The sequence below is a fragment of the Nyctibius grandis genome, chromosome 4 (genome assembly GCF_013368605.1).
Source record: "Nyctibius grandis isolate bNycGra1 chromosome 4, bNycGra1.pri, whole genome shotgun sequence".
NCBI classification, from domain to species: domain Eukaryota; kingdom Metazoa; phylum Chordata; class Aves; order Nyctibiiformes; family Nyctibiidae; genus Nyctibius; species Nyctibius grandis.
Window position 1 is genome coordinate 89,367,009 of NC_090661.1, and position 12,345 is coordinate 89,379,353.

The 12,345-nt window shown below is 57.9% G+C and overlaps 1 protein-coding gene across 1 annotated transcript in view; it reads left to right on the forward strand.

Moving 5' to 3' along the window:
• The window catches only part of SLIT1 (slit guidance ligand 1), a 63,496-nt gene that overhangs the window by 10,690 nt on the left and 40,461 nt on the right, over window positions 1–12,345 (forward strand). Inside the window, 3 exon segments of the mRNA XM_068397479.1 lie at window positions 2,299–2,370; window positions 2,685–2,756; window positions 3,406–3,477. Coding sequence (XP_068253580.1) covers window positions 2,299–2,370; window positions 2,685–2,756; window positions 3,406–3,477 — 216 coding nt within the window.

A 12,345-nucleotide genomic window follows, 5' to 3' on the forward strand; every position in this document is an offset into this window, starting at 1 on the left:
ACGCGTCCAGGAGGGTTTTGAACGTCTCCAGAGAAGGAGACTCCACAACCTCTCTGGGCAGCCTGTTCCAGTGTTCGGTCACCCTCACCGTAAAGAAGTTTTTCCTCATATTTATGCGGAACCTCCTGTGTTCCGGCTTGCACCCATTGCCCCTTGTCCTGTCAAGGGATGTCACTGAGAAGAGCCTGGCTCCATCCTCATGACACTTGCCCTTTACATATTTATAAACATTAATGAGGTCACCCCTCAGTCTCCTCTTCTCTAAGCTAAAGAGACCCAGCTCCCTCAGCCTCTCCTCATAAGGGAGATGTTCCACCCCCTTAGCACAACCCACCCCAGCGCCTCGTGCCTGGGACTTACAGTCTGGCCGTGGGTTTTGCTCGCCGGGAGAGGGGCAGGGCTGAGCCCCATAGGGTGCAACCTTGGAGCCCCATCTCCGGGATCCAGACGTGCAGGCTGTGCGCTGGCTGTATGGGGAGCCAGGCGAGCCGGGGGGCTGCAGAGTCTGAGTGTGGGTTTCAGTTTAATCGCTGGGGCTGGGAACCTCTATTCATTCCCTCTTGCATTCATCTGTGTCCTAGTAACGTGCTCTCCCAGCTCCTTCCCAACACAGGCACACACGGCAGGATAATGGCAGGAGCCGGGCAATCTCGGGCGCTGAATAGCGGTGTAATTACGGGGCTGTAATGGCGAGCTGGAACTCATTAGCCATTATCTGCCGTTTCAGCAGGACAATGGCAGCACCCCGGGGTGCGCGGCTGCGCTGGCTGTATCCGGCAGCCCTACACGCTGCTCCGTGGCTCCAAGGGCAGCCACTGCTGACCTTGGCCCCTCGCATGGCCGCAGAGCCCGCTGGAGGGAGGCTTTGGCTCTGGATGGAAACGATGGGCTTTGCGTTCAGCCCCTTGTGTGATGTGGGGCATCCCTGCTCCCCAGTCCCGCTGCCGGGGCTGGGGGGTTGTAGAGCCCTGGGTGCTGGGGTCCTGCCCGGGCACCGCAACCTGCCCCAGGCTGGCACCCTCCTGCCTCTCTCCTGCGCTGGCTCCAGCAGCTCATCCTTCCCTTGACTGCCTCCACCTCCTGCAGGTTATTTGTTTCCTCTTGATTTCTGCGTCTGCATTCAATGCAGGCAGCTGGGTCTCCAGGGTGGGAGCCCTCCCCGGGCAGTGCGTTTGCGTGGGCATCCTTCATCCCCAGCACATACCGTGGGCAGGTGGGGCTCGTGGTGAGGGGTGCATGCTGCTGTGGGGTGCTGCACAGGGACCGCCAGCTCTGCAGGCTGTAAGTCTGTGGGCTGACCATCCCTGTCTGTCCCTGCAGTGCTCACAGCCCCTAATGCAGAAAGGCACTGCAAAGCTGAGGCTGTGAGGTGAAAATCTCTGCAGTTCCCGGCTCGATATGTTTTAAAGCAGGATAATCCTAGCAGGGACACGCTGGAGAGCGTGGCGGGGGGAGGCGGGGAGGCGTAGCCAATCAGGCTGGGAAGCAGAGCCCCTGCCACCTGTGGGTCCGGCAGCAGGGCACACCTTGCCCTGGTGCTGAGCAGAGCATGGGCTGGACAGGAGCCATGGGGTGGGTGTACGCACAGCACGGGCAACCCCCCCACCTTATTTCCACCAGCAGGGCGAGCAAGCTGGGACGGCACCTCCCTTCTGGCTGAGGTGCCTGTCCCTGTGCACGCCCAGGGCTTTCGCATGTGGAAGCAAAGCCAGGAGAAACAGACGGTCCCGTGCAAGAGTCTCTTGAATTGTGGCTTGTTCTCCAGGCAGATGTTTCAGAGGTGGCACAGGGCAGAGGAAGGTGTGAGGTGTTGAGGACTGAATCAGTCGTTATCCCTGTGGGTGACCTGCAGCTGGGTCCTACTTTTCTGGGGGACAGTTGTTCCCTTTCTCATTACCCCTGCCCTCTGTAAGCGGCTCTGTGTGTTTGGGATGACCCTGCTGCATTTCCAGAGTGGAGCAATGTGCATCCAGACAGGTGGCTGCTGGTGTCACTGGGCTGCATATTGCATTGCTGAAGGCTCTGGGGCTTCTGTCCCAAGGGGGACATGAAAGATGCCAGCTTACACACTCCTGGCCAGGCAGACTTCTGCGTGCCCAGCGCTGCTGGCCATGAGGATGAGGATCCTCTTTGGAGCCAGCGGCCAGCTCTGCCGTTCCCAGCAAGGGGCACAGAAACACAGTAGCCACTGCTGTCCTTTGGGCCCTGTCTGCCCTTTTTGGGGAGCTACTGGGGAGCCCCAGTGCCTGGCTACCTCCTGAATGCTTCCTTGCTGATCTCAGCCTCTTCTCTCCGCAGGGAGCTCAATGGCAACAACATCACACGGATCAACAAGAATGACTTCACCGGGCTGAAGCAGCTCCGCGTCCTGTGAGTTTGCAGCAAGGGGCCAGCTGCCCCAACCTTGGCGGGCGCCATGCTTGGCTTGTGGCCCCTCCTGGGACTGGTAGAGATGATGCTGAGCCCTTTGCTGGGCATCTGCTGGCGGGTCTGGAGGGCAACCGCGTTGAGCTGAGGATGGTGGGCTTCCAGCCGAGAGGGAGCGGGGAGAAAGAGGCTGGGTTGTGTTGAGGGGCTGGTGTGGGCGTGGTGGCCCTGGGTCTGGAGGAGCATCAGGGACCCTGCCAGTGATATGGGGGCACTGGGGACCACCTTTCCGGAAAGCTGACCCATTCTCTCCACAGGCAGCTGATGGAAAACCAGATCAGCACGGTGGAGCGTGGGGCGTTTGATGACATGAAGGAGCTGGAGCGGCTGTGAGTGCCTGGGCGTGGAGGCGGGTCGGTGAGGGGCTGCCAGATTTAGTTGCAGAGAGCGTCCTTTCCTTTTTGCCTTAAACCATAATGTATCGGTGCCGCCTGACTTCAAACAGCTTCTCTGCTGCGCGGCAGCAGTATGTTACGGTGTGGGAAGCAAACCTATTTCTGTTTCTATAGATCTTAAAGTCCTTTCTGATGCTTTTGAGGTGAGGGGCAGGTTAAACACAAATCACTCGCACTGTTATCAGCTGTGTCCCATATGTTAGTGAGGGAGCCATAAGTTCCAGTCCAGTACTCAGTAAAATAGCTCAGCAGTTTAAAAATCCCGAGCTGCTCGAGCAAATAGGAGGAGCTGAGTGAGCAGCAGGTTACCAGTGCAGTTAAGCAGCAATCAGCAGTTAGCAGCTTGGAGTCCTGTCTGCTTGTAATTACAATATTGTGTGTAAGTCCATTAATGCCCCGTTGGTTGCCCTTGCCTAGGAGAGCCTCGAGCGGGACAGGGGTGTCCTCACCAGGTGGGATGCTCTGCTCTAATGGCCCCTCTGAGTGAGCCAGCACCCCAGCTGTGCCCAGAGCTGCCAGCTGGGTTGCAGGCAGAGTGATTTCTTTGCCCCCAAAACCCTGACCCTTTTCTCCTTCCCTGCAGACGGCTGAACCGCAATCAGCTGCACACTCTGCCTGAGCTCCTCTTCCAGAACAACCAGGCGCTGTCACGGCTGTAAGTACCCTCTGTGCCGGTGGGGCTCACTTGTGGGGCTGCTTGCGACTGCCATGGGGTTTGGAGGGGCACTGACATCCTGCTAGGGTGCTGCTTCTGGGAGGTTGTGCTGGTGGTTACTGGTGTCTTGTCCCAGTGAGGGCCTGGCATGCGCCTGGCACCCTGTTTCTGAGCAACCTGAGCATGCAGCGTGGCAGGGAATCAGCTTTGCCTTGCAGAAGACCTGAGACCAGTGCTGTTAAAGACTGTGTTAAATGTCCTTGCAGTGCATGGGGATGGAGAAGGAGGTGCTGGCAGTTTGGGCTGGGGCTAGTGTCGCTGAGCTGGGCTGTGCCTGCACAGTGCCAGCTGCAGAGGTGCTACGTGCCCTGCTGCCTCCTCTCTGGGTGTGGGTCACAGGCTGTGGAGCGGGGTGCCCTTATGCCCTAGACCAGCTTGTTGTGACGGGAGGATGAAAGAGGATGTCCTCAAGGGGGTCACGTCCTGCCCAGAGACCTCTGTGGGGGCTCAGAGAGACCCACGGCCCTGCTCAAGAGCCACCTTTCTGCTGGTGTCTGGAGCAGCCTGGGGAAGGAGGGGAAAGCCCTGCCCAGGGCAGATCCAGCCCCGCGTGCCTGCTGCCCCATCCCTGCATAGCCCTGCCTGCCCCTGTCCCTGCCTGTCTCTCTGCACCCACCGAAACAACCCCAGGGACTGTCTCTTGTCATGCAAGCCCCAGCTCTGCAGACCCCTCTGCTCCTTCTCCCTGCGTGCAGCAGCAGGCTGCCTGGGGAGGGCTGCTGGGGTTTGGATAAATATTCTCTTTTCCATGTTGGCTTTCCCTTGACTGGGGCTGCTTTGCTCGGGCAATGGTGCTGTTGGTGGTGCCAGCATTGTTCAAACTTCAGGAAATCCTCTTAACAAAGCATTTACGAGCTCTCAGCTATGTCAGGCACCATGAACATTGGGAAGGGGGCTGTGAGGAGGAGAGGGTGCATGCCAAACTGGGCCTGGATGCTCTCCATCGCTCAGAGAAGATCCTTACACCCTGTGGCTGATTTGCAGTGCGCAAGAGCAGGGCAGTTGTGGCTGGGACATGAGCTCTCTGCTTACTGCACCTTGTATCTCCATTTCTCATCTGTGAAATGAGGATGCCACGTCCCTGCTGGGGCAGGGGAGGAGTGGATGAAATAACTGAATGGGCTGAGATGTTGCCAGGACAAGCATGGCCATGTCGGGGCCAGGCAGCCCTGCCCGTGCAGGCAGGCTGTGGCTGAGCTGTTTTGCTCAGCGGCGATGCCTGTTTCTCCCAGCACGGCCAGGGAGTCAGTCCCAGAGTCCAGCCACAGGCGGTGTAATGAAGGGTTAAAATGCTGTGTGGGTTGCCAGCGTGGGTTGTGTGAAATGGTGGACCGGTGCCAAAGATGGGCCTAGGTAATGGCAGCTGATAGCACAGGCGTTCAATTAATTATCAAATGGCATTTGTTGAGCTCAGCTGTTCTGTGTTGTGGTGCCAGCAAGGGCCCATCCTCCTCCAGCCGCCCATTGCATAACAAAAACACGGTTGAGAGAATTATTTTACAAACATTAATGTTTCCCTTTTAATCTTCTCCAGAAGATTTTTAATAACAGGCTCTCTCAAAAAAGCAAACCCCAACAATTCACTGGGGAGGTGCAGAGGGGCAGCCTCCCGTGTGGGCTGTGCGGTGTGCCCTGCCACGGCCCCTGGGCTCACGTGGAGCTGGGCCTGTGCCACAGCGTGCCCGGGGCTGTACGTACCTTCGCACGATGTGCACGGGGCTGTACATACTGCCGTGGGTGAGGAGGGATGTGCAAGATGCTCCTCGCAGCCATGCTGTGTGCAGGTGCATTTCAGCCTCTGCCCGTTGCTTTACTGTTGCTTCCCACGACGTGGTGGTTGCTTCAAACCTGTTCCCTCCCGCCCTGCCTTGAAGCTGTTTTCTGACCGTCTCTGCTGTGACAAGCACCGCCTGGACACCAGCACCCAGAGCTTTTCTTGTGCAATCTGGGGCTGTGTGAGCAGGCTTAGATTTTTGCAGCCCCTCAGCTATAGGTGGTGCCATGTCTGGGAGAGCTTTGATGCACGTCTGGAGCAGAGGGTCCCTGTGCCGTGCTGTGGGATCGGGGAGGGAGGGGACATGTGGAGCCGCCTGCCGTCCTTCTCTGCAGCATGTTACCCCCCACGCTGGCTGTGTTGGTGAGGGCAGGGATGCAGTGCTGAGGTCTGCCCGGGGAGCGCATCAGAGCCGCTGCCCTGCAAGAGCCTTGGGTGCTGCATTTGGGCAGCAAAGCCCCGCATGCTGCAGGACCTGCCACTCCCTTTCCTTGTGGCTGCCCATTGCTGAGACGCCCAAGGATGGTTTGGGGGAACAGCAGAACAGGGGGTGCCCAGGCAGAGCTTGCCTAGACACACCGTCATGCTGGCTTAGCAGGAGGTAGGATATGGACTGGTGCTAGTCCAGCCAGTGCGGGAGGTCATAAGGACTCTTAAATTGCTGCAAATCTGGCTCAGGCTACAGGGATATGAGTCAGTGGGAAGCAGGTTTGGTCTAAATTGAAATCAGATCGCCTTGAACTGAAATCGGAGCCTCTCTGCCAGGATTTGTGCTTATTTAACTGCTGAAATGGATCTGGGGTGGCCCCGAGGCTCGGTGACCCCTCCCTGCCCTGGAGGCAGGCTGGGACCTGTGCTGGTCAGGATGGGATGGGACAGGACAGGAAGAGAGGGCTCTTACCAGCACCATGCTCTTGCAGATCCTGGTCTTCAGACTATTTCCAGCAAGCAGTGCCTGCAAAGGCTTGCTTCCCCATGCCCTGCCCACTGCGGCCACCCACGACGTGCTCCTCGACCTCCCAGGGTACCTGCTAGGTCCTCATGTCCTCGAACCTTGATACTGGGAGGTCTTGAATTAGCAGAAACTGGCTGAACGAGTTGGGCTGAGATCTGTTTAGCTGGGAAAGGAGGCTGCCAGGTCTGCTGGGTGGGTGGCAGCTGAGGCAGAAAGCTGGGGTGGATGCAGGAACCAGTGGGGGTTGCTTAGATGGGTACCTGGGTGCTGGCTTGGATTGTCCAACCTCTTCTAGCCTTCGTCTTGATGCATCTTCAGCAGCACATCAGTAACACGGCAGCAGGTTAAAGCAAGTCTGTTGAATGTGGGGTATGTGATACCCATAGAGCAGTTTTCCACTGTACCTCGAGCCTCATGGAAATACCTCACAAGCGCAGAGAGGAGGACCTCGGGCTCGGGTCGGGATGGAGAGCTGCTTGTCTGCCTCCTGGGTCTGAGTGTCAAAGCCTGATCCACGTTGGTGGTGCTTTGTGGTCTCCCAGCCCGGCTCAAGCTGCAATTAGTTACTTGGAGCTGGGCTATAAAGAGCATTTGTGCATTGGGATAATGGAAGGGGTTGGAGTTAAACCTGATCCGTCGGGGGCTTAAATAAACTGGGGAATAGCAGGAAAGGGCCAGCGGAAAGCAAAGCTCAAATGAGGGCGTGGGGGAGGTGAGATGCCTGGAGAGGAACGTTTTCCCCTCGGTATTTGGGAATATTGAGCTGACGCCTGCCTGGAGCACGTCTTGGTTTGAGATGGTGGGGTGGGGGGGCTGGCAGCAGGACTGGAAGGCAGGAGGACTCTCCGCATGGCCTCCCTTATTTCTATCCGCTGCAACAAGCAGATAACTCATTAAGCAGTCCCGGTGGCTGGAAATGGTGCTGATCTAAGGTTTCGCTGGAGAGCGCCTGACCCTGGCGACCCCATCTCAAACCGGGTTTAATTAAACTGTCAGCACTGGACGGAAGAATAAAGCATCATTGGCTTGGGGGGGAGCCAGAGTCCCTCCGGCAGCTCGCTGGGGAAGAGCACGTCTCCTGTGAGGTGGAGAGCTGATAAAAAATGGATCTTTCCTTCCATTGAGGATTACCCAGGCAAGAAGGTGATCTCTGCTATTGCACTGCCCAGCGCTGGTTCCCAGTGCCTCACAGCCGTGCGCATCTTGGCTCAGCACCGGTGCCATGGTGCAGCCCTGAGGCACACCAGGAGCCAGGGTGCTGCTGGCAAACCTCGCTTCAGCATCTGTCCCGAGCTGGCAGGAGTTGTGTTTTTCCTTGGGAGGGGGGACCCAAGCCCTTGAGTTTCTCTCTGCTCCCTTGGGGGGGAAGGGAGAGGAGTTTAGTAGCCCTGTCTCTCCTTTCTCCTCACCTTCCTTTAAAACCTCCTTCTGAAGCCATTTATAAGCCCCTTTGGGAGTGCTGGGTGGGGGATGCGAGGAGGCAAGAGGAGGCTGGGATGGCCGCAGCAGCAGGGTGAGAACAGAAACACTGCAGGCGCATCTTCAGGGAGGCAAAGACGTGGGCTGTCGAAATGTGCTAAAGGCAGCCCGGACAGCTATAAATAAATGGTTTTCTCCAAGGGAAAGCCGAGCTGGTGCGAGGGAAGAGAGGAGCGGTGGGTGCTCGGCTGTGGGGAGCTCTGGGGAGATGCTCCCACAGGGGAGAAGTGGTCCTGGCTGGATGTATCCCCCCGGGAGCGGCTGCCTAGGGGTTTTCCTCACCGAAAGCTGCAGCAGCCGCTCTGTGCTTGGCAGAGTGGGAGCCGAGAGAGGATGAGCAGAGAGTAGGGGAAAATTGTCCTGTCTCCAGAAGGAGGAAGATTTAGGACATGGGCCACGACCCGTTGGTTCCTGTCGGACCTGTGCCAGCAAAAATGGTGGAGGAGTCGATGCGTGTTGGAGCTGGCAGCCAAGCCCAGGGGGAAGGGCAGGTGATGCTGTTCTCCCCTCTGTAAGGGCAGGGGCTCCCTGGAAACAGCATTAACATCTCAATCAGGACAGTTGGCTTTCTGAGACAGAGCCTGGGACACAGGAGATGCTGTAAGGGCTGGGGGGAATTGTCATGCTCTTATGAGACGCTCCTGTAGCTGAAGCCTGCAGAGGAGTAGTGATGCTCTACACTTATTTGTGTCTGGGAGCTGAGACAGCGTCCAGGGGCTGATCCAGACCCCTCTGGACCAGAGGTGTTTAAAGATCTGGGTGACGAGGGAGTTTGAGCTGAATCTCAGAGAGCACTGCAGCTGGGTGTGCTGCTTGGGCAGGAGAGGTTATGTTATGGCAAGCCTGGGACAGGTTCCTTGCACTGTCCCTGCATCTGGCTAAACTCAGCCCTAACCGCCTTTAGAAAAGCGGGCAGAGAAAAATGGAGCGCTGCGAGATAACTTGAGAAAATGCGAATGACATCCTTCAAGAAGGAGAGGACCACAGCCACGCAGGAGGAAGCTGTGAGCTGAGTAGTAGCAAAACAGGGTGACAAGTGAAAAAGGAACTGTCGGAGAAAGGAATAACAGAAGGGGCCCCGCTCGGATGGGGCTGGCTGCGCGTGGGAGGTGTTGCTTGCGAGACTGTACCAGTGACCGTTCCTCTTGGCGCTGCACCGGGAAACCCCCCGGATAGGAAAGGGAGAGATGGGGAAACGTTGGGACAGAAACGTGTGCTTGGTGGCTGTGGAGCGGTCCCGTGGCCATGCTGGTGCCAGGTGGGAGGTGTGGGTGCAGGGGGGATGCTTGCAGGGGGATGCGGGTGCCACATGCTGGGAGGACTCGCCTGCCTGAGCCCCAGTTTTGATCTGTCGGGGGATTTTCGGTGCCTGCCTGTGTGTTGGCTCCCTGGAAATCCTGCCGTGGTGGTGGGCTGGCTCTGGCTGTGTGCCGGCTCTCCTGTGCCAGACACCCGCCCCGTCCTCTCACGGCCGCTCCTGTTGGGGTTTGGCTGGGGCTCACTGCCTCCAGCGAGGTTTTGTGCTCGTTCTGCAGCCGGCGAGGTCGGCGTGCGCCCGGGAGGCCGCAGCCGCTGCGTGGGAAGGGGCCTGCAGGCACAGTGTGGTGTTTTCATCTTTCCGTGCTGGAGCAGGCTGGCTTCGGCTCCCCGGGCGCGTGCCACTTTGCTCTTCGCACAGATGAGTATGTGCTGGTGTCCCTGCGCAGAGGTCCGCGGTCCAAGAGCAGAGTGCCAAGGTCAGAGCAGAGAGCAACTCCCCCCGGAGCAAACCCCCCTGCTTCCCCTTCCCCAGCATCCTGCATTTCTGTCCCAGCTCCCCTCTCTGGCAGCATCCCCCGCCCTTGCCAGGCCAAGTGTCCTCACTGTCACCATGCCCACGTTTCGGCCATTGTCCCCTCGACTCCGAGTGCCGTACCCCCTCGTGCTCCCCAACAAAGCCCCTTCTGTCAGGGACAGAGCAGGGCTGGGGGGGCCGGGCTGGGATGTGTCCCCCCGAATACCAATCAGGAGGGGGGAGTGTGTTTACCCCGGTAGCTGGTGGGGGGACTGCAGGGTCTGCATGCTGCAAGACCCCCCCCCACCAGCTGGGGAGGGACGGGGAGGGGGAAGGGAGGCCTTGCCACAGCCCTGGGAACAAAGAGTCAGTGTGGCTGGTGACAGCTCTAAGGAAACGGGGGGAAACAAATGTGGCACTAATAGGTGGGGAGGTTACCTAGGAAAAGATGCTGCCAGGCAGGCGGGCAGCCAGCCCCCTCCCCGCCGGGCTGGGAGGCAGCGAGGGGCTGGGGTTGGCACCCCCAGGCTTGGGGGGGCTCGGGGGGCTGCAGTGGGGCCAAGCCGAGGCAGGTTTACATGCCCTCGTGCTGCCGTCCCCTTGGGGACAGAATCCTTATGGGCACAGTAAGGACATTTCTGGGCGTTTGTGCTGGGTGTCCCCACTGGGAAGTGGCACCGTTGTGCAGGGAGCTGCTCACTGCCTGCTTGCTCTCCCCCTTGTTCCTCCATTGCTAACGTGCCACAGACCTCAGCTTTTTTTGGAGGGCCCAAAAAGACTCCCTGCGGGATCCTGAGTACAGCCAAGCCTCAAAGCCGCACAAATTAAACACTTGTTTAAGACCTTTTTATATTTAAGCGCTTCCATAAGCTTTTTGGGACCTGACTCGCAGCCTCCGGAGGCACAGGAGGGCCAGAGTGAGGGTTGCTGCTGTGCCCCAACCTGCTGCCGAGCAGCCTCCCGCTTCACTGCCCACCAGCCCGTGTCCCCTCCCGCCAGGGTGACAGTGCAGACCCTGCGCGGGGATGCCCCGGCCCCCAGCTCTCTTCTGCGCTGTTATCCCGCCGGGGATGCCAGGAGCGGGCATTGCCAGCTGGCTGCCCGGAGATAATCTGTCCCCTCCCTCCGTGCGCTCCGTTGTGCTCCTGACCCGTGGACGGCTCCAGCTTTCGGGGTGTTGAGCCGCTTCCAAGGTTTCCCTGGCAATGCATGGGATTGAGCCCCACTCCCGGGGCTCCCTCCTCAATCTGCTGGCTCTGGCAGGTGCACCCTTGGTCTTGCTTTGGGTGCAGGCTTGGATTTGGCTTTCTTAACGTTATTTAAAGCAAACGGCTCTGCGTCTGTAGTGAAGTGCAGCTTCCAGCCCCCTGCCCCTTTTGGCAAAGCGACCCCCCCTCCACATGACATCGCCTGTGTGGAGCATCCCTGCCCACCTCTCTGGTGATCCCTACCGCGCTGGCAAATGAGAATTTGCAACCAGCAGGAAAAAATGATGGAAAATCAAATCTTCTTAATGCTGGGCAGCAGTGCTAATTACACAGCTATTAAAACACAGGGGAATTATTTATTCCCTCCCCTTGTCGCAGCTGATCACCTGCATTGTGTCCCATTCACCCCTCGGCCACCTTTGGTCCCCCAAATGAGTTAAAAGAGCGCTCGGAGGAGCTGATCCCTTTGTCTATACATTTTGCGAGCGGAATAAAGGCATTTCCTTCCTCAGCAGAAAGGTTCAAAGTAATTTTAAGGAATCATGAGCAGAATTAGCCTTTGGTAATTTGACTTTCAGGATGTGGAAGCAAAAAGTCTTCTGCAGTGATTTTAGGGTAAGTTATAATTTGGTACCCCTGCACGTGTATCCCACAGACGTGTTAGTGTGCAGAGCCAGATAAGTAAACCTGCTTTTGCTGATTGATTCTCCCAGGGGTGGGTGCTGGAGCCCCTTGTCTCTCCTGCTGGGACTGCCATGAAAACAAGCCATCAGCAGCTTCCAGCACTGCTTCTGACAGCTGCTGGCAAGGGTGCCCGTGCCGCGTCCCTTCTCTGCTGCTCCCGTGGTGCTGTGGGCATCCGTGCTGGGACACACAGCCTGCAGCCCCGACACCAGCAGCTCAGTTTGGTGGGCACTGGCAGTGCCTTCTTGCCCAAGTAAGCCACTTGGGTGATCAGCCACCCAAGTCTGGGGCACCAGGATGCTTTACCCACTGCAGTAGGTGGGTAATTTTCCCCGTGCTAAAGTGCCATAAGGACCACATATGTGAGTGTGAGTGGGGAAGATGCTCCTTCTCATGCAAAGGGGGTTTTGTGGTGTGGCAGGGCTTGCAGGCATTGCTAAGGGGAAGCTGTCCCCTGCCCGTGGGGATGGGCTGGGGGCATCTCAGTTTGGAGAGCCCGTTTCCCAGTGCGTGCCGGTCGGCATCTGGGCACAAGCGCAGGGCAGCTGCCTGCGCAAAGAAACCCATCCGGCAGTGTGTTGGGGGTGGGTTTGGGGAGATGGGGATTCCTCTGCCAGATTCTCATCATCTGTGTTAAATTCATTATCATCCCAGGCTTATCTTCACTTAACCAGCAAGACGCAGATGTCTGTGGTTGAGACCCCCACCGCCCTGCCAGAGCTAAGCAGCATATAGATTAAGGGGTCTTACCAGCTGCCTCCCCCAGCCCCTCTGTGGTCCTTGCACCCCTTTTTGTCCCCAGAATCTTTGGTCCCCATTTGTGTCTGTATTTCCCTTCAGGACAGGAAAAGCTGGATTAATTTTTACTGCTCCTGAGGGAGCTGTTGGTAACCAAAGACGTCTCACTGTCTTGTTTTCTGTAAACAGGGAGGCA